The 19,129-nt window shown below is 31.8% G+C and overlaps 1 protein-coding gene and 1 long non-coding RNA gene across 3 annotated transcripts; both read right to left on the reverse strand.

Annotated features, from left to right (window-relative positions):
- Positions 1-5,137: 5,137 nt before the first annotated feature.
- Positions 5,138-9,354, reverse strand: LOC139489125 (uncharacterized). The gene is made up of 3 exons (XM_071275254.1): positions 9,145-9,354; positions 6,539-6,929; positions 5,138-5,456 (listed from the first exon to the last, which is right to left on the reverse strand). Exons 1-3 carry the CDS (start codon positions 9,349-9,351, stop codon positions 5,152-5,154), a joined length of 903 nt encoding a protein of 300 aa, XP_071131355.1. The 5' UTR covers positions 9,352-9,354; the 3' UTR covers positions 5,138-5,151.
- A 1,533-nt stretch (positions 9,355-10,887) lies between these two features.
- LOC139489123 (uncharacterized) lies at positions 10,888-15,388 on the reverse strand. Of its 2 annotated transcripts, XR_011656154.1 has the most exons (3): positions 15,150-15,388; positions 12,602-12,694; positions 10,888-11,578 (listed from the first exon to the last, which is right to left on the reverse strand). It is a non-coding gene; the product is annotated as an uncharacterized lncRNA (long non-coding RNA). The 2 variants fall into 2 exon arrangements; XR_011656153.1 differs by lacking the exon at positions 15,150-15,388 and having other exon boundaries at positions 12,602-14,961.
- Positions 15,389-19,129: the final 3,741 nt, after the last annotated feature.

The following is a 19,129-nucleotide window of genomic DNA, read 5'->3' on the forward strand; positions in this document are numbered from 1 at the left end:
TTTTACTTGGTTCAATGTTCAGTGCAAGTATTTTATATATGCGCAGGTCCTGAGACAGAAAATCAAATTATTCATTCACTTATGGTCTTCAAAAATAACGATTGCGGGATGACGGACAGGAAGACTTCAAACGTAACAGTGTGAACTAGCTGTCAGAAACTTAAGTACTCTCAGATCCTTTCTTGCTATTGTCGTTTTGTTCTTCTGGTAAACAAGTGATTCTTTCATTGTTGAAGACTCTCTATCGACTATAAAGATGAACAGGAATAAAACGCTGACCATTGATAATTTGTATTCTTGTTAAGCTCTGACTTTGTGTTCGATAAGGTCCCGTGGATTTTTACTCCATATTCCATTATTTTCTATAAAGGCGTCTGTCTTGACAGTAAGTTGACACGACTTAATACAAGTTAAACCCTTAAATGTAAGACACCAGATGGAAATACTCAAAAAGGAGAGCCAGTTTGGTATTCTGTAATGTTAGAGTTCAATTCTTCATGAAGAAACGACTATATGTTTTCTGTATTCAGCATAGAATCATATCTTCTAAACTATATTTTTCGCACAATGTCTGGATATTGGTGGACATGCATCATTGCGAAACCAGACATTTACAAATGAAAATTAATACTTATACTATAGCCATTTAGTAGGAAAGTAAATGCACAAAAGACAAGTAGTTCAGAAACATGCATGGATCACGCAAAATTATGCAAGGGCGACACCGGAGTAATGGGAGTTTGCTTTTTGCAAGACATTCGCCGTGAAAACAATTTGATATGAAGACAAGCCTTTGTTTCAACTTTGTTTTAAAATTTCAAACATGAGGCTGTTACGGCCCAGGTCAATGTTCTTAAGCAACACATATTTTCCTTTCATTTTGCTGTTAGCTTTCTGATATAAATTTTTACATATTATAGACTGTTATGATTCTTTTTTTCAATTTCAGTTAAACACTATATCTGATTTGCTTTTAAATAAATTTTTACATGTTTAAATGTCTTTTTCTTTTTCTTCATCTTTTTGAAACCCTGGTTTTGTATTACCACTGACCAGTTCAGTAAAGAAACAGCTGATTCATGTTTGCATAAATGTGTTTGTAACCAATCTAACATGCTATTATTTCCTTATTTTTTATTCCGTGTCTATAGATAGTCTTCATCGGGGAGGCAAGATTTATTTTGTCTGTTGGTTGCTTGACAAGACAAGACAAGACAAGACAATTTATTACAACTTAGGCACACGTATGGTGCTACAAGAGGATAACAATTATACATTAAAAATTACATACATACTTATACATTTACAAGAAAGTCGCACAATAGATTAATAATTGATATCATACAATAAAACTGAAATATATTTGGTTGATTTGTTTGCAAAATTCTTAATTGCAACGTGGTTAGAAATTATTGTAACATGCTATGAATTATGAAAATATTTTTTCAATATGTCTTAGAAACATGCACACTTTTGTTAGCACTGGCACGTTACAGTGTGATAATAGACCAATAAATTTCAATTGGGAAGGATTTTTTATGTAATATGTAGGTATATACCTTTCTCTTAAAGACATAATTTGTTTATTGGAACATACAAAAAAATAATGATATTCGTCACCAATGGTATTTGAATCGCAGTGACAGCATATACGATTTTCTCTTGGTGTATTTTTCCACCGACCAACTTCTATAGGGATTTTGATGTTTGAACATCTAAATTTACTGTAGATGTATCGATCTGCCACTTAAAGATTGAGTAAATATGGCTCTAAACAAAACATTGTTTTGTATGAAGCATAAAACACACCTCTAGATGAGTTTGTCATATCAGCAGAAAGGCTCTGTCCGAATTGGTCAACCAATCTCTGTTTTATTTCTTTTTTAATATCCGAACTTTTGATATCACCCTGTGCATTCCAGACAAAAGAAAATCCTGTATCATCTAAAATTTGTTTCACGGAAGATAACCATTTAAATGAGTATTGGCCTGAGTTATGTAAGTTATACATTAACTGATACAAGATCCCAGATAATTTGTTACTACTGCTTTGGCTAGCGTAAGCTAATCGATTTACCTCACATTTTGAAGTTGGATGGAGATTGTTTTTAAATAAATGCCGTACCTTTGTACTTTGGTTTCCTGTCGGATTTTTCTCAATTTTAAATTGGAAAGTTTTATCATTAGTTTTGCATACTAGTAATTATTATTTTTGACTTGCAAATGAACGATTAATAAATCTAGTCCCATGTGTGCTAGCGAAATGTCTTAAGTGTAATCTCGGAGTGTAATTTTTATTTCAACTTTTACGTTTGCATCAGGACGACCTAAAAAACGAAAACTTTCTTTTTTTCAAGAATGACATTCGTTACTTCAAACAAAGATCGCTTTTATCTTCTTTTTTTTTGCAGTAAAAGACCGGTTTCTTTAAATAAAAAAAACTTTCATACAATCGACTGAACGAATTATAAGCTTCGGGAAGGTCAAGGATTATAGCATATTTTTCGTAATTCTGAAAAATTCAATGGTCGAATTGAAGCTTAATACCTACAAAAAAATCTCAATGAGCGAATAGACTTTCATTTTAGTAATCTCTGGTGTATTTATGATGGCTTGGTTTGAAGTGACAACAGACGAACTATGCTTACTAGTGCTGCATAAAAAAAACATGAGGATATGGTTTGTCCTTTATTACAAATTTGACTCCAATAAGGATAATTTTTGTCTCATAGAAAAATCGGTATTTTTTACCGATAATTTATTTTTCGATTTTTATCGGATATAATAGTTATTTTGAAAAATGCAAACCGGATAATTATTTATTAAAGTTTCGTATGCATCATAAATCAAGCTCCGGCAACTTTTGACTTGTTCTAATATAAATAGTAATGATTTTCATCGGAGAAAAAGATAGATATTTTTGTCGTGATTGGAAGAATCGTAAAAGTGTTATTTTTCTAAATTCTGTTTGTTTAATTGGACATCGTAGTTTTAATTTGATTTCTTTTTGCCGAACTGGACATGATCTTCGTCAATTTTATTATTCAACAGTATCTGGTTTTTCATTACAAGCTTTTTCAAATACCAATATACAGCAAGAGAATGAATATATGTTGCTTCCCGGAAATATAAGACACATCGATTTAAATTATGTACACAATAAATAATTTCTGTGTAGTTTTCCGTGTCTACATTTGATTTACGAGTACAACATAGTAAACAGAAAAAAAGAGAAACGGTAAATATACAGGAATACATAAAGTTTCGTAAATAGTTGCAAAGGACCACACGTCACTTACGATAGATACATCGAGGTCGTTTTGCTTGAGTGATTTACCTGTAAAAAGCCCGGGTCTCATCCATGAATACATGTTTGAAATAGCTTAACAGGGGCGTGGCCTATTAGTTTGACGCAACTAACCACTAACTTGATTTCAATTGATCGACTGCAGAGAAATCTATTTGACTGGCGTTAAAATGAATTAATATGAATTGAAATGAATTAAATATAATTTTTAATTTTTGTCAATCTTTATCAAATAACGATCAATCTCATTTAAATAGCGTTAACACGTTTTTGTCCGATCAAGTTAAATTCGGGTTACTAGTGAAAGCTATTGTTCTTCTTATAAAAACATCAATATAGCAAATCTGTTTACCAGAAGAAAAAAAAATATGAAAATAAAAAGAAATTTCATTTTTTTCAAAGCTTTAATTCTGTTTTAACATACATGTATGTTGAAAATCTATTTAGACGACTTATATCTTAATTGCTATAGCGTTCATTGAATATATTGTTAAAGCTATATACCCCAGTGAAAGTTGGATTTATCTAAAACAGCAAATGTTTAATCTTATCATAGTCGTACATTATATATACTGTTTTTTATTCCAACTTAATTTTTTTTTTTCTTTGTTTTCAAAATTCCAATAGGGAACATACCTTTTATAATTGTATAAATTAACCAATTGTTCAGACGTTTCGGCCATTGGCCTTCTTCAGTTATTTTTTTTTGGCAACATCGTGGAAAAACTGTTAATTCTTTATGAAGCAGATATCTTAAAATCGAATTTGATAATTACAAGAGTATTGATAACACTTTACCACCCTTGTCCATACAGGGGGGAATGCATGAAATATGCCAACATTTTTATAAAAAAAAAATGTCTTTGTCAAAATTTAAAAATATCCCACATTTTTAATACAAAACAAATGGAAAATTTAAAAAAAAAGGAAAAAATATTGCAAATCTACAAAAATTAAAATAGACCAGATTCTAAATTTGAATTTACTCTTCTCATTTAACCCCTCCAACACTGTACAACACATCAATATACCATCGTTCGAGGAACATAACACTTATTTCATTACATGTATGTGTTATGTTTTTTGTTTTGTTTATAAGACTAAAGAATGAGCAACACGAACATCTGCCAAAACTGGAGATGATCTCAGCTTTCATGATAAGCAATTATGTACTGCTCCACATATTGTACCTGTCATGACTAAGTGATATTACTATGACAAAACAAAGACATATTCATACAATATCGGTATCATGTATTAGCAAGTGTTTGACAATTGACTGGATTTCTATAAAACTTCTGTCACTTCTTTCTGACATAACGTAATTGCTTATCAATGTTTGATATCTTAATATTATTATGGTATAAAGTTTCAAGAACAAAATACATCGAATTATTTATGTCTATACCAATATGAGAGCGCATTTGTTTACATAATGATGAATCCAGTTTCAAATTGTTGATATACGTAATAATTGAATGGTTGCAGTTGGTTTATTGTTAATGTCAAACTTAAGCATTCTTGCGTTGACTCTAAAATGTTAACCTGGACATGCTTCATTCTCCAATATATATTCGGTATAGTGTTAATAGTTATCAAAAGTACCAGGATTATAATTTTATACGCCAGACGCGCGTTTCGTCTACATAAGACTCATCAGTGACGCTCAGATCAAAATAGTTAAAAAGCCAAATAAATACAAAGTTGAAGAGCATTGAGTTAAACCATTTTAATTGACTTTTAAAGGAAATTGGAAACAAGTGTCTGCAACATTTTCCTATGAGTGATATTTGTTTTCACAGTAAATGATGCTAATGACATCGTAAAGGTTTTTTTTCATAAAATCAAACTTGAACACTTTTCACACTTGTCGACATGTTTTCATTTTTGATAAGGTTAGTAGCTGAATCAGATATGGTATATTTATCTTCACTTGGATTAATTTGAGTTTTTTCTGTGTTATCGTTACGTTTTTTCCTTCGCTTGCCATACTTTCTGACATATTTTATACTCTTGACAGAATTATACAATGTCTTAGCATCACTAAGAACGATGGTACCTAGCGAAATACAAAGAACCAGTACTCCAATGCCACCGATCGCTTTTGCCGAGGGTCTGTTGTCCGCAGCACTTATCTTCTTGCTCCTCGCTGAAAATTTAAAAAAAACAAAAAAAACTTACATGTAATATTTTGACGTAAACTAAAATATTATGATATAATTATTCAACTACCAGAGATGTCTGGATTTCGCTGGTGAGACAGCTTCCTACATGTACCAACAACAACCATGTGACAATTGGAATATCTATATATCATCGTCCTGTCCGTTTCGTTATGCATGGTTAAAACCATACTATCCTAGTAGCTCATTTTTCAGGTAGAACACGTTGTAAATAAGGATGTTCCTAATATCGAAATGCACACGAGCATAATTAAGATGGTGCCAAAATCACCTTACTATAATTAATTTGCCTAGGTTAATTTTCATAAATTTTTTACAAATATTTCTAAGACCCTTTGATAAAATATATAAAAAAAAAATCATTAGCCGTTAGACAATCTCTAATTTTGAGCATTGAGAAGCATACTATTTTTCTACAATAGAACATGATTAAAACGTTCAGCTGATTTTTACAGAGTTATCTCCCTGTAATATACCACCTTAAGTGGCTGTTAACGTGAGTCTAGCCATGCTTGCTGTAAGACAGGGTTATACCGTAGTTGTAAATACGTTGTGAATGTACTTAAATGTATCCTTTCTTTTGTATATCTCGATATGTTTAATAACAAAAGCTTCATAATTAAATGAGAGTGAGATAATAAATAGTGTAGTGTGGTACGTTATCTCAATACTATTGGTTTATTCATCTCAATGAATAACTGATACATGTCTGTAGCAAGCTCAATGTACTAAATATACCAACGAGTATACCTTATACCACATATTAACCTCCTGAATATGTGTGCTCTACAATTGGGTAGATCTCATCCACCAACGGTATGGACCATGTGGACAGTGCAGTAAAGTACGCGCTTGTGAGATTCCCGAAACGAACAAATTTTATTCCATATAAGTTGCTTGTAGTTGCCTTGAATTGAAAGTATGCAACTGTATGTGTACCTTCTAAATCTTGGGTATTTGCATAAAACCCAGTGATTGTACGACAGTATAATATTATTCTTGATAATGTGTTTTAGAAGTATTTCAAATAGTTGACTAGTATACGTACCAAGTAAAGTATTCTTCTTGTCAATCCGTAAGTCTCTCTTTAAATTTGCAACAGACTGGTTTAAACTTGTAGCTGTTATATTAACAAGTTTGATACAACTGCAAACCATGTTTGGCTCAAAACAGTACAAATTATCAGTTGTTGAACCTCCATAGATTGTGGACGATGTATGATCATTTTCTTCTACATGCTCCGTATACAGAGATACGGTGCTGTAATCGGAAGGGCTTGTACTTAGACGGTCTGCATTGCTTATACAAAAGCCTGTCAATGGTTGATATGTTGAAGTGTCAAATTGAAATGTTAGTAATTTAGTTCCTGCTGTGTTGGCATATTTATTCTCTAAATAGTAGGTATTATTTATTGGTCCAGTAATATAATAGTCCCATGCCTACAAAACAAAACAACATATGTACAACGTACGTAAATGTTCTCTTTTCGTAGCGGTTATGCTGGCTAGCAATTAGATTAATTAGATTTGTGTTTCAAACTTCCAATGATGATTGTGGCCATGTTAAACTAGACCTGAAAAAAAATCAGAGGAGAAAGATGTGTAAAATTAAATAGACGGCGACGAGGTCAAGAGAAATGGATTAAGTCACATTGAAAATAGGAAATAATTGTTTCCCCTCCGAATATGAGAATCGAACAATTAATCTGTCTGTTCTAGGTTGAGGTTTCCAATGTACCACTAAAAAGTTGAAATTTAAGTAGTAAAATGTACCATTCACGTCACGAAGTGAGAGACATAAATCAGCCTGTTGTCGTTTAGAAATTAAGAGTTGTTTTAATACTGGTAATTGTTCCAATTCAATCTTTCACGCAAAACGAGGGTTTTTTGTTTTAGACATATGCAGGTTCCTTGATTTAAACAATTTTTCCACAAGAAAGCAAATAAGAAACAACTTTGTGCTACTTTTATTTCAATTTCGCTGAAAACTGTAATGATTATTGGGGGGTGGGGGGGGGGGGGGGGTAATATAATTGAGTTGGTGCACTATGAATCACTCACGGCACAAATATCAAAAAAGACCTATGGGCTCCTAATTCATTAGTATACTTTACCATACTCTTTTGAAACATTGTGTTAACCTATATACATATAAAACATATTTTTACGGGTTTTAAAGAGAACATGTTTGCAAAGGTGATTAGATATATCATTTTAAAAAACAGTTTTTAGGCATAATGAATAGAATATTGATTTCAGCCCGTAACTATTACTGTACGTTAACAAAATGGCAAACATATTAGACTTAACACAAACTGGTTGCCTGAAAACTAAAACCAAGGAGGTTAACTCTATACCGCACGCAATGGCGAAATATTTTCCACTGGAATGAAGCAAAATCAATCAATCAATTTAAACATCACAGGTTGAAAAGAATAAGTACATAAATTAAACAAAGATATGTATCATTAAAATCGATTTACCATGTGTTTTTCAGTTAAACTGTGGTTCACTTATCATGTTTTTGCGCCTGTCCCAAGGCAACATCCTCTGGCCTTTGTTAGTCTTGTGTGATTTTTAATTTTAGTTTCTTGTATATATTTCGGAGTTAAGTATGACGTCCATCGTCACTTAATTAGTATACATTTTCGTTTAGAGGACAGCTAAAGCACGTCTTCGGGTACGGGAGTTTCTCGGTTCTTTGAAGACCCATTGGTTGTCTCTTTGACACATTCCCCATTTCCATTTTCAATTTTAGCCTATAGCTACAGGTTTAGGCTTTGTGAAAATATGTACAAAACAAGATGCAACAAATAGAGATACCCAAATAAATAAGTCTTTAATAACTTTTTCTGATATATATTTATAGTACTTTTATGATCAAATTGATCTCGATATATTCGGACAATAGTTGCTTGTACATGGTTTCATACGTGTTACATACTAGACATTTTGAGTCTGCACAAAAGAATGATGATCGAACTCCCATTATTTAGCTGTATATTAATTTCTCACTCATAACTTTACATCTTATAGCTACAAGTTAGCTACCCCCGCCCCCATCCCCTCCCCAAACCCCCAACCCATTAATCCGCCTCTGGAACCAAGCTGGTATTTTGCAGGTCCAAGTTGACATATATTTTAGTCTGAATTTGACATGCTTGACATTTCTCTCTTTCAAGTGTAAATTTCTCTATTCAAATGCATTTGGACGTGTCTGTGTAAAACTTTGACATTTTACAACTCAGCAAAATCGTAAATGCTTTTCTATACAGTAATAGATTTTTTGTTATTTAAGGAGTTTGGTGTTGATCTTTGATAGTGTCTCTAAAATTTATTCGCAAATTTTAAAGTGTGAAGACTCGAGCCGATTTAGATATTTTAAACATCTTAGCTATTGTAAAGTGTTACAGTAAAGTGTTTAGATTCAAACCGATTTAGACATTTTAAACATCTTCACATATATTAAAGTGTTTAGATTCAAACAGATTTAGATATTTAAAACATGTTATCATATTGTAAAGTTTTTAAATTCAAACCGATTTATAGATGATTTTAAACATCTTAGTATATTGTAAAGTGTTTAGATTAAAACCTATTTATACATTTTAAACATCATAGTATATTGTATCAATGTTAAGGCTAATAAACGTACCACAATCTGCATTGTCGGATTATCAACAGTGATTGTAATAATCCATTCGTTGGCATTATACGTCCTATCCAGGCTGAGTGAACATTTACCCTCCGACCTGAATACACTGCCCTCAGTCCAGGGGGAATTATTGGTAAATGATATCGAAACACTGTTGACTGCATATGAGAAGTACAGCAAACTTGAAGCAACAATCTTCAAATGCATTGCCCTAAATCATTAAAAGTAGAAAACATTTATTCACTTTTGAAATTATCAATTTTGTTTTTATTTAACATTTTCTAAAGAAAAAGTATAAAAGATAACACAAATATACCAATCTTAATATATTAGTATGTACAGTATATCAATACGCCTTAAAGTGTTTAAAAATACCACATTAAATATAACTGAAAAAAATACAGTAAATTAAAAAATATATTTTAAAAACTGAACTCATGTGACAAGAACGTTTTGTTGAAAAGAATTTTATATCAACATTTTAAACAACTTCCTATAGGCATTACCCGCTCACGGTGTAGAGTGTTAAATTGGAACATGTACGGTTTCATTCCAATTAAATTACGGTTTCTTTTATTTATTTTTGTAAATAATTATTGTCAAAGATTGGATGTTAAAAAAAATGCTTTTCCGAATTTATTGACATTTTTAAGCTATACTGATGATTTTATTTACGTACACTGTATTTATTGTATGTATAGTTTGAATGACGCAAATACTGATACCCCGCTGATGTTTGCCCCCGATATAAAGGTGTCTCTCAATAAATTTAATATGTATATATATATATATATATTGAATTAAGATATAATTCTATCAATGATATTTGTTAACAAATTTATTATCTAATCATAAGTATTTATATTATATATATATACACAGTAATCAGTATCAAAATGTGAATTCAAATTGTATTAAGTATTGACAACTTTAAAAGTTTAAACAAACTACACCTTTAAAGTTGGGAAAATAATATTTGGTAAGGAAAACACATATTCTCCACATAGAGGTTTATGGTCGTTTCAGTAAAATTGAATATTTGAACTTTTTTCCAGACAAAGAACAGTCTCCGGGACAAGTTTGCAATTCCGCTGAGTGCAAAAGTTGTCACCTTAATTTTTGGAGTTAAGTCAAAACAAAGTTGATAACTTGGTTGGTATTGGTTCCCTGATATTTGTCCTAAAATTTTTTTGATCTAGCACCACTGTTGAAAAAGTTATGCCCCTTTTTTCAACAATTTCCTCAGAGGAAAAGTACTTTTCCTCAAGGGAAATCAAATTTCCCTGAAGGAAAAAGATTTTTCCTCAAGGGAAATTGTTTTTTCCTCAAGGGAAAAAGATTTCCCTTAGGGAATTTGCTGCATAATTATTTCCTTTGAGGAAATTCTATTTCCTTTGAGGAAATTCTATTTCCTTAGAGGAAATTCTTTTTCCTTTGAGGAAATTTGCAGCTTCAAATTTTCCTTGGAGGAAATACTTTTTCCTGTGAGGAAATTTGCAGCTTCAAATTTTCCTTGGAGGAAATACTTTTTCCTGTGAGGAAATTTTTGACAAACACTTTTCCTTGGAGGAAAATTCAAGACAACAAATTTCCTCTAAGGAAATCATTGATCTTCAAATTTCCTCTAGGGAAATTTCTGAACATCAAATTTCCCTTAAGGAAATGTTTTTCCTCTATGGAAATTTCATAACAGTACAAACAGTATTAATATATTTTCTCCTAGACTGAATTATTGATACAAAAGATAATTAAAACTTTAATACTGTAATACAAATTTTCATGGTGAGTATTAAACATACAAAAACAAAAGGCTGACTGTTTAGCATGTTTAAGACAATACAATAATAAGCAAAATGCTATGAATATCATACCATTTGTGATGTTATTAATATTGTGCTCATATTTGCATATTAAATAAAATAAACACTTTTCATGTCAAATTAACTTGTCTTCTGTTTCAGCTTCTGTGTATTCGACCCCCTACATAACAGTTCAGTGCATAAATAATTCAATCCACAAGACATCTTCCTTCAATTGGTTGAATAAATTTTGGCAACGTATGTTCTTCAAACATCTTCTATGTATATTTGATATGATGGAGCCACGTACATGAATTGATAAAGCAGGTGTTTATTTCGACAACAAACATGACAAAGATACTATTTTTTTTCTTAATTTCTCCATAATCCATCAGTTAATATGAATGTAGGTTGTTACATTTTACACAATTGTGTTCTTTGATAGTACTCCATTTTGTTTATAGCAATTTTGTAGGATTTTTTCTATTTCTTTTTCCAGAAAAACACACAGTTGAGTTCATTTCACATTAATAATCCAATTAGCACATTATGTAGAAAAGTATTAACAATTAAGTTTCCTCTTCAGTATAGACCTGCAGGACCTGTTGATGATCATAAAAACCAAGATATCTGACCTATAAATACACAAAATAAAAAAAAAATGTTAGAAATGGAGAAAAAAACAGCAATATAAATAAGCTTATTTTATCATGTTTTAATGAACATTTTGAGAAACTTTCATTTGATATTCTTACTTGTCATGCTTATGAGTTCTCTTATTTCAGTGCTTTGTGTCCAAGATTTAATATTCTTTGTTTAGTGCCTTGCAGTGATATTTAAAGTTGAGCCACTTGCAATAGTTGTTATAGAATGTTCATATGTTGTGTTAATATTTGAACCACTGTCCTATATTATGGTCAGGTTGAGTGCTCACAGACATGAGGCCTAAATTAATATATTGTTTGTTTCCCTAATCCCTGTTCTGACAAGCCAGGTGTGGGTAGGTAGGTAGGTAAATAATTTTATTTTTCCCAAAAGCCTGAATTTATCGGATGATCCGGCAAGCCCGAAAATCAGAAATGAATAAAATAATATTTGGCTTAGTTTTGACAATAAAATTTTATGAGTAGGGCCATTTTTGCAGGGTCGGTCAGGATTGGAGAAACAAACAATATTTTATATTAGGCATGATTTTTTTTTATTAATTGTTATTGACTTTGAACATGTTGAACTAAATTGGATTGTTTAAATCTTTATATGTTGAGATCTTTAATGGATGACCTATAAAGGAAGTGTTTTCTCATTATTGAAGGCAGGCCCATGATTGGCCTTTAATTTCTTGCATCCGCTTCATTGAACTCTGGTGGATAAGTCACTCATTTACCATACCACATTTTCTTATTTTATATGAGTCATCATTCAAAGGCAATTTCTTTTATTACTGTAATTCAGAAATTATCGAAACTTTTTAGTAATGCGAATAATGTGACTGGGTGAGTATCGCAAAAATAAGAAATCATATTTTGATAACAGAAACATATATATATATATATATATCATGTAACTATATAGATCTTTATGCAGATTTTTTTTGTAATCACAATAAGTTGTCCCTTCCCTGAAAAATCTGAATTTACAGTATATAGAAGTGGTCTTACCATTTAGGCCTTGTTGTATTCTGTTTATCTTGTTTTGCGCTCATTTCTATTGTAACTGTTTATATTTTTCATCATTTTTCTATATTTCTTGTCCTATAAAACATAAAAAGGGTAAAAACTATTATAAAACATCAGTTTGTGTTTTTCTTTATATTCAGTTATATTTAAAAAGAATGGAATATTTGTGCTATTTCATTTCACAAACTTTTTGCCAGTCATGACTTTCAAAGACTTTCACCCTGGTCAATAGTTTAAAAAACAAACATTCCCATACTTTTTCTTTGTGTTCGTACTAATTTTTCATTTGACAACAAAGACATGATTCAACTATTCTTCTAAAATTTGTTTCGCTTGACTATGTTAAACTCTGAAATATTGTTAACAGTATAATCTGTATGTGTCTCACTTGTCAAAATTTCAAATTAATATATAAATCAGATAAAAATGCTATGCATGGCTCAGCTTGATACAAACGTACAGGTTGAACCCAGAACAGTTGGGGCAAGTATGGACACAACATTCAAGCTCAATACAACTCTGAATTTTAAATTTGGATTGTGATTCAATAGTTGATGCAGCATAGGTTTCTGACACAGAATGAATGCGGTCCAAGTACTTAAAAATTTTAAATTGACAATTAACCTCTAAAATGGTCCAATATTCAAAATCTCAATACATGGTTAGATGCAGCATATCAACATGATCAAAGAACCCCAATAATTCATTTTTTGGTGAAATCAAATAAAGTTAAATTTTGGACCTTTTAGAACTCAATGTGGACCAATTTGATAATGGGTCAAAATATCAAAAATCTTAATGAATGGTTAGATTCAGCATATCAAAGAGCCCCATATAATCAATTTTTGTTGAAATCAAACAAAGTAAAATTTTGGACCCCGATTTGGATCAACTTGAATTTGGGCCCATAATAAAAAAATCTAAGTAAATATTCAGATTCAGCATATTGATCTGAACACCAAGGATTTAAATATTGTTAAAATCAAAATAAGTTTAATTTTGGACCCTTTGGACCTTAAGGTAGACCAATTTAAACAGGACCAAAAAACTAGGAATCTAAATACACAGTTAGATTTGGCATATCAAAGAACTCCAATAATTCAATTTTCTATAAAATCAAACAAAGTTTAATATTGGCCCCTATTGGCCCCTAATTCATGTAATTCCTAAACTCTGAACAAAACTCTGGTCACAAACCTTGTGTTTGAATTTCATAGATTTCTATTACTTGTACTAAAGTTATTAAGCGAAAACTAAATGTCCTGGGACAACGACGACTACATGATAAAATTGAGAATGGAAAAAGGGAATGTGTCAAAGAGACAACAACCTGACCATAGATTTGAGGGTTGGAATCCTTTTCTTTTACCGAGCAATGCATTTGAATGGGAGATATAGTTGGAACCCCTCTTTGCTCTTGGTTGGGACCCCCCTTTTAAAATGGCTGGATCCGCCCCTGAGAAGCATTATAGAAAAATCTATAAGCTTTAACTCAAAATAAGGATAATTTTATTTTTAAAGGGCAGGCACAGATCCAGAGGGGGGTTCAAGGGATTGGAACACCCCTTTTTTTGGATAATCAATGCATTTGAATAGGGACATGTAATTGGACCCCCCCCCCCTTCCCCTTTTGTCCTGGGTTAGAATCCCACCCCACCCCTTTTTAAAATGACTGGTTCCGCCCCTTAAGGGTCTATAATTAAGTTTGACAACATCAGACGACATACTACTTTATCAAAAAAAAAATGCCACATTTCATCCAATTTCATTTCATCCCTTACTTGCTACATGTATTTCATCCATAATATTTAAAGAAATAAATTTGGGAGGAGTATGATTTTAATTCATTTGTAATTTGCAAGTTATTAACTATCCAAACTAGAGACCTAATAGAGTAGATATACTTGACTAATTTAAATCAAACTTGGGGTGACTGGGAACAAAGATTTAAGGGAATAGATGACAGTTTACCTACAATGACCTAGTTTCATAGCAATAGCATACATTAATAAAGACTACATGGTCATTCTTATGTTTAAACGTGGTTTAAACTTTGGGTGTTCATTTTTTAATGTTTAACATGTTTAAAGCTAACAATTTCAACTACATACATGTATCAAGATTTGTTCCTACATTATTTAAATATTGAAAAAAATAGCTTTTTAAATTTGGATCTATATATAATTGTGAATGTCACATGGATGTATTTTAATGTAAAGCATCTGAAAAATCATTAGCCGTCTCATATTTATTTCAGTTCTTCAAAAGGCAAATTTATATGAGCTTATGCTGAAAATAGAGATTTCTTATTAAGGAGAAATCCCTGCCCCCCTTTTTGTGTGAAAAAATTTGTTGATTATATAGGGAATCACAGAAACATGACTGAGGCAAGCATCCCCCATCTGAACCCCCCCCCCCATGAATATGTTTTTTTTAGCTTGTGTATGTGTAAGTCAGTAAGGAGGCAACCATTTGATTTGTAGGCCGGGTGAAAAATGCTTTGTAAACTTGTGCTATAAATAAAAATTACCAATCCATTAAAAAATCCGTGAGCACAATCTCATCCAGTGAAATAGATTGTAGTCTGTTTTCGAAGTTATGTAGTCCAGATAATTATGACGCATTGCAAGGCATTTTTTCTAAGGAGAAGTGTAGAATGGGGGAATGGAACCAATAAATTGATCGGATCCGAAATGTTCTTCCCAGTAAAGGAGCACCTATTATTTTGTAGGTAATTATTATTAGTGTCGGTGGTCTCACAAGTAAATCAGAGTGAATATTGCATGCACATTACAATTAGCAGAGAAGAGACAATTATAAACTTGTGTATTATTCATTTTCTCGCAGTTATTTCAGCTATATAGACATAGGAATATATATATATCCGAAAACAGGTGTTCGGTTCTAGTACTATAGTGGCTATAGTATATGACTTTTAAATAACAATTATCAATTATATCTGTATTCTGTGGCGGGTCGAAGGGGATGGAATCCGGGGTTGGCCTCCCCTAGCATTTTGTGAGCAATCATTGCATAAATGATAATCTCGGGAATCCTCTCAAGTTCCTATATACAAGGTGATAGGACGTTCCGTTGGAATAGGTTACATGTGCATCAGGAAAAGTTGTAAGGCATAGCGTGAAAAGGTAACCTATTCCAACGGAACCGAACGTCCTATCACCTTGTATATAGGAACCTTAAAAATATGTGAATAGGTCGGGAAAAACTTTCTTTTGACACTTAGGTATTGCACTGTTGCATTACACACCAATCAAAACGCAAACAATATGGGAAAAGATAACATTTTAATCTAGACAATATATGAATAAGGTATACACTTTTGAAATCTAAATTATATGAAAAGGGTGGGGTAACTGTAGAAAACCAGCGGCAACGACACCCCTTATTTAATGGAGACATGTAGTTGGAACCCCCTTTATCATGGCTGGATCCGCCCATGATTTTACATGTAAATCAAGCCCCGGGTATTTGTTGGCATAACGGTAACCACGAAAAGGGGGGGGGGGGCTAATTAAAAGCACGAGGAATTATAAATATACAATTCAACAGGGGTAGAGTGCATCGGGGAATGGGAATTAAAATTGTCTCTTCACGATGATCGAAAAAAGTATCTTGCACGTTATTTTCATCATCTTGTCTGAAACACTCTGAATAATGAGCTTCAAGGCGAAAACAAGGCATGTGAAATACTAATAACATACACTTCTTTTTTTATACGTTGTATGGACAAACCCATAAATCCCTCAACAAAAATTGCTTGATTCATGTCATATCAAATAAATTACAGCGCGGAAAGGTAACTTTAATTTAATATGAAAACTAAATTTTTGTTATATTTTTCAATAAATTTATAAATCTTAATTAGGCATGCGTTGCGTGAGTTCCATTTCATGAGACCTACACAGATTTCTATAAAACAAATCAAAAATTATAAATACAGTTTTTCAATTCTTTCCGGCATAGATAAAAAAAATATGTATATCATCTATATACGATTGGTTGAATTATTTCACTTCATTTTAATGATAAATCCTTTAGTTCTTAAATTTTTAATTAAAATGAATTTATCATTTTGATATCTAACGATAAACTTTTTAAATTGAAGTGACATGGTCAGTAACCTAATTAGTTGCATGGCTGATTACCATCTTACAGGTGACCCAGTAATTTTCCATATGACAGTACAAACAAATGGAAGTTTTTAACGACCTTGACTGGCTATACAGCCCTTGCGCGGTCGGTATATGACAGTAGCGTGTACCCTCGGGGTTATATCGGGGTGTGTATAACTTATTTTCTGGGGAACATCCTGTCCACGTGTAGTACTTAGCATATATTGCAACAGATGACATTAAACAAATTTTCTTTGTAGCATCGGAGGCAATTTCATGTTCGACCACACAAAATATTTCACAAAAAAGATATGATAAAATCAAAAAGAAAAAGATTAAGAAATATTAACAAATAAAGGTGGAATTGAGTAAACGGGGATTCGTGTTTTTATGAGCTTATTTTCAGTGGACAACAACAAATGGAAGTTTTTAACGACCTTGTGTGACCTATAGTTGTTAATGTTTGTGTCATTTTGGTCTTTTGTGGATAGTTGTCTCATTGGCAATCATACCACATCTTTTTGACTGGCTATATACATGATATAATATATATAGCACTTACACGGTCGGTCCAGTGGACAAATATCATACTAGATAACTTATACAGTAGTTCTTTTTATATATATGAAAATTATTGTCCGATCTGATACACGTACCTATAATGTACAGAATTTTGAACAGCTTCAAATATATGGGGTCCGTAGAAACACCGCAAAGGACCTCCTTAGTGCACTAAGAACGAAAATGTGCACTAAGGACCTACTCCTTTCATAATTTTAAATTATATTTTTTCTAATGTTTTCTCGACACGTGCCTCAAAAAGTTGATTGTCACCTTTAGTATAATCGATAGCAATTCATGTTCGCTCAACCTTGGCCCGTGAATAATCTACTAGTATACTGATTAAACATGTATATGGTATTTCAAATTGTTCTCTATTTTTTTTTTTTTCATTTGTTTGTTTTTGCCGTATTTATTCTGTCTGCTATATTTTTTACTTCTAAATTAATAGCGTATTTTCAACTCTTTTCAGTTTGGGATTTTTCATCCTTTTAATTTTAAAAAGACAAATAATTGTGAACACTTCACGGAAAAGTGAGGATTGATATTTGGTTGCTTAACGTCCAGTTGCCAATACTTCATTCATTTTTCTAATGTTAAGAACTATGCCATTTATCAATATTTCGATTTGAGCGTTACTGATGAGTCTTGTGTAGACGAAACGCGCGTCTGGCGTACTAAATTATAATCCTGGTACTTTTGATAACTATCACAGCAATGTTTTTAAACATGTTTAGGAAAGGAACATATTTCTGATTCGATGTTTATATACAAATGCATTACAAGTATAAATATGTATAGGTTGATGTTTAGTCCCTTCGATGTTTTAGACTGTAAATAAATTATGACCAATTTATTTCTGACATCTTCTTCATTTTTAACTTTTGTGGATAGGTGTTTCATTGACAGCCGTACCACATCTCCTTTCGCTTATTTTTGTTGTATATATTTTTTAATTCACTTTCCTTGTCTTTTAAAATAAAAAGTAAGTAAGTAAGTAAGTAAATTGTTTATTATAGTGACATGTGTAAATCAGCATACATTTGTACAAAATATAATTACATATATAATACACCCGGCCCAATGGACCAATAAGTCACCTTTTACTGTTAGTTCAATATAAATGTTCTAATATCACGTGTCAATTGCGAATTTAAATTTAAATACAGATAATTATAGATTAAGAATTAACGATTGTAAAAGTTCATATATTATTCAACTAATGTTTGTGAAAAAGTTTAAGAATGTTAACTAGAGTAAACTGTTTGTTTTCTACGGAAAAGTGACGCTGCTAAGTATTTAGCTATTTTCCTTGGATGGTTCACCATTAGAAATGTTAATTTTCCCTGCTCATCTAGTTGCGTAAAGTCAGGCACCATTAATATCTCGCTAAAACAGTTTGTCTGATATCATTATAAAATGTGCAGTTTATAAGAAAATGTAGCTCACTTTCAACATTTTGAGAATTACAAAATCGGCATAGTCTGTTTTCTACTGGTTCCCCAATATATCTACCAGTCTCAATTCTGATCGGTAATAATCCGCATCTAAACTGGGCTAGCACAGATCGCTCGTGTTTCGTAAGATTTAGTTTTACATAGTGCTCTAGTTCGAAGTTTGTTTTAAAGTTTAAGTAAGATCGTAGCTTTGGTTTATTTATCAAGGACTCTCTCCATATATCACTGTAATAAGTTCGTACAATTTGTTCAAAAGATGTTAAATCCACCATTGTTCTACTTTCGTAATAATGTAACATATTAAGTTTAGTGAAAATATCTTTAGTGTCACTACACCAATTGTTTGTGCAAATATCATA

Source organism: Mytilus edulis, chromosome 9 (assembly GCF_963676685.1).
Source record: "Mytilus edulis chromosome 9, xbMytEdul2.2, whole genome shotgun sequence".
Taxonomy (NCBI): domain Eukaryota; kingdom Metazoa; phylum Mollusca; class Bivalvia; order Mytilida; family Mytilidae; genus Mytilus; species Mytilus edulis.

Coding starts and splice junctions, on each gene's coding strand:
- LOC139489125 (XM_071275254.1), bottom strand. CDS start 9,351: ATGCATTTGAAGATTGTTGCTTCAAGTTTGCTGTACTTCTCATATGCA. Junction 6,930..9,144: donor ATCCGACAATGCAGATTGTG/GTACGTTTATTA, acceptor TTTGTTTTGTAG/GCATGGGACTATTATATTAC. Junction 5,457..6,538: donor CAAGAAGAATACTTTACTTG/GTACGTATACTA, acceptor TTAAATTTTCAG/CGAGGAGCAAGAAGATAAGT.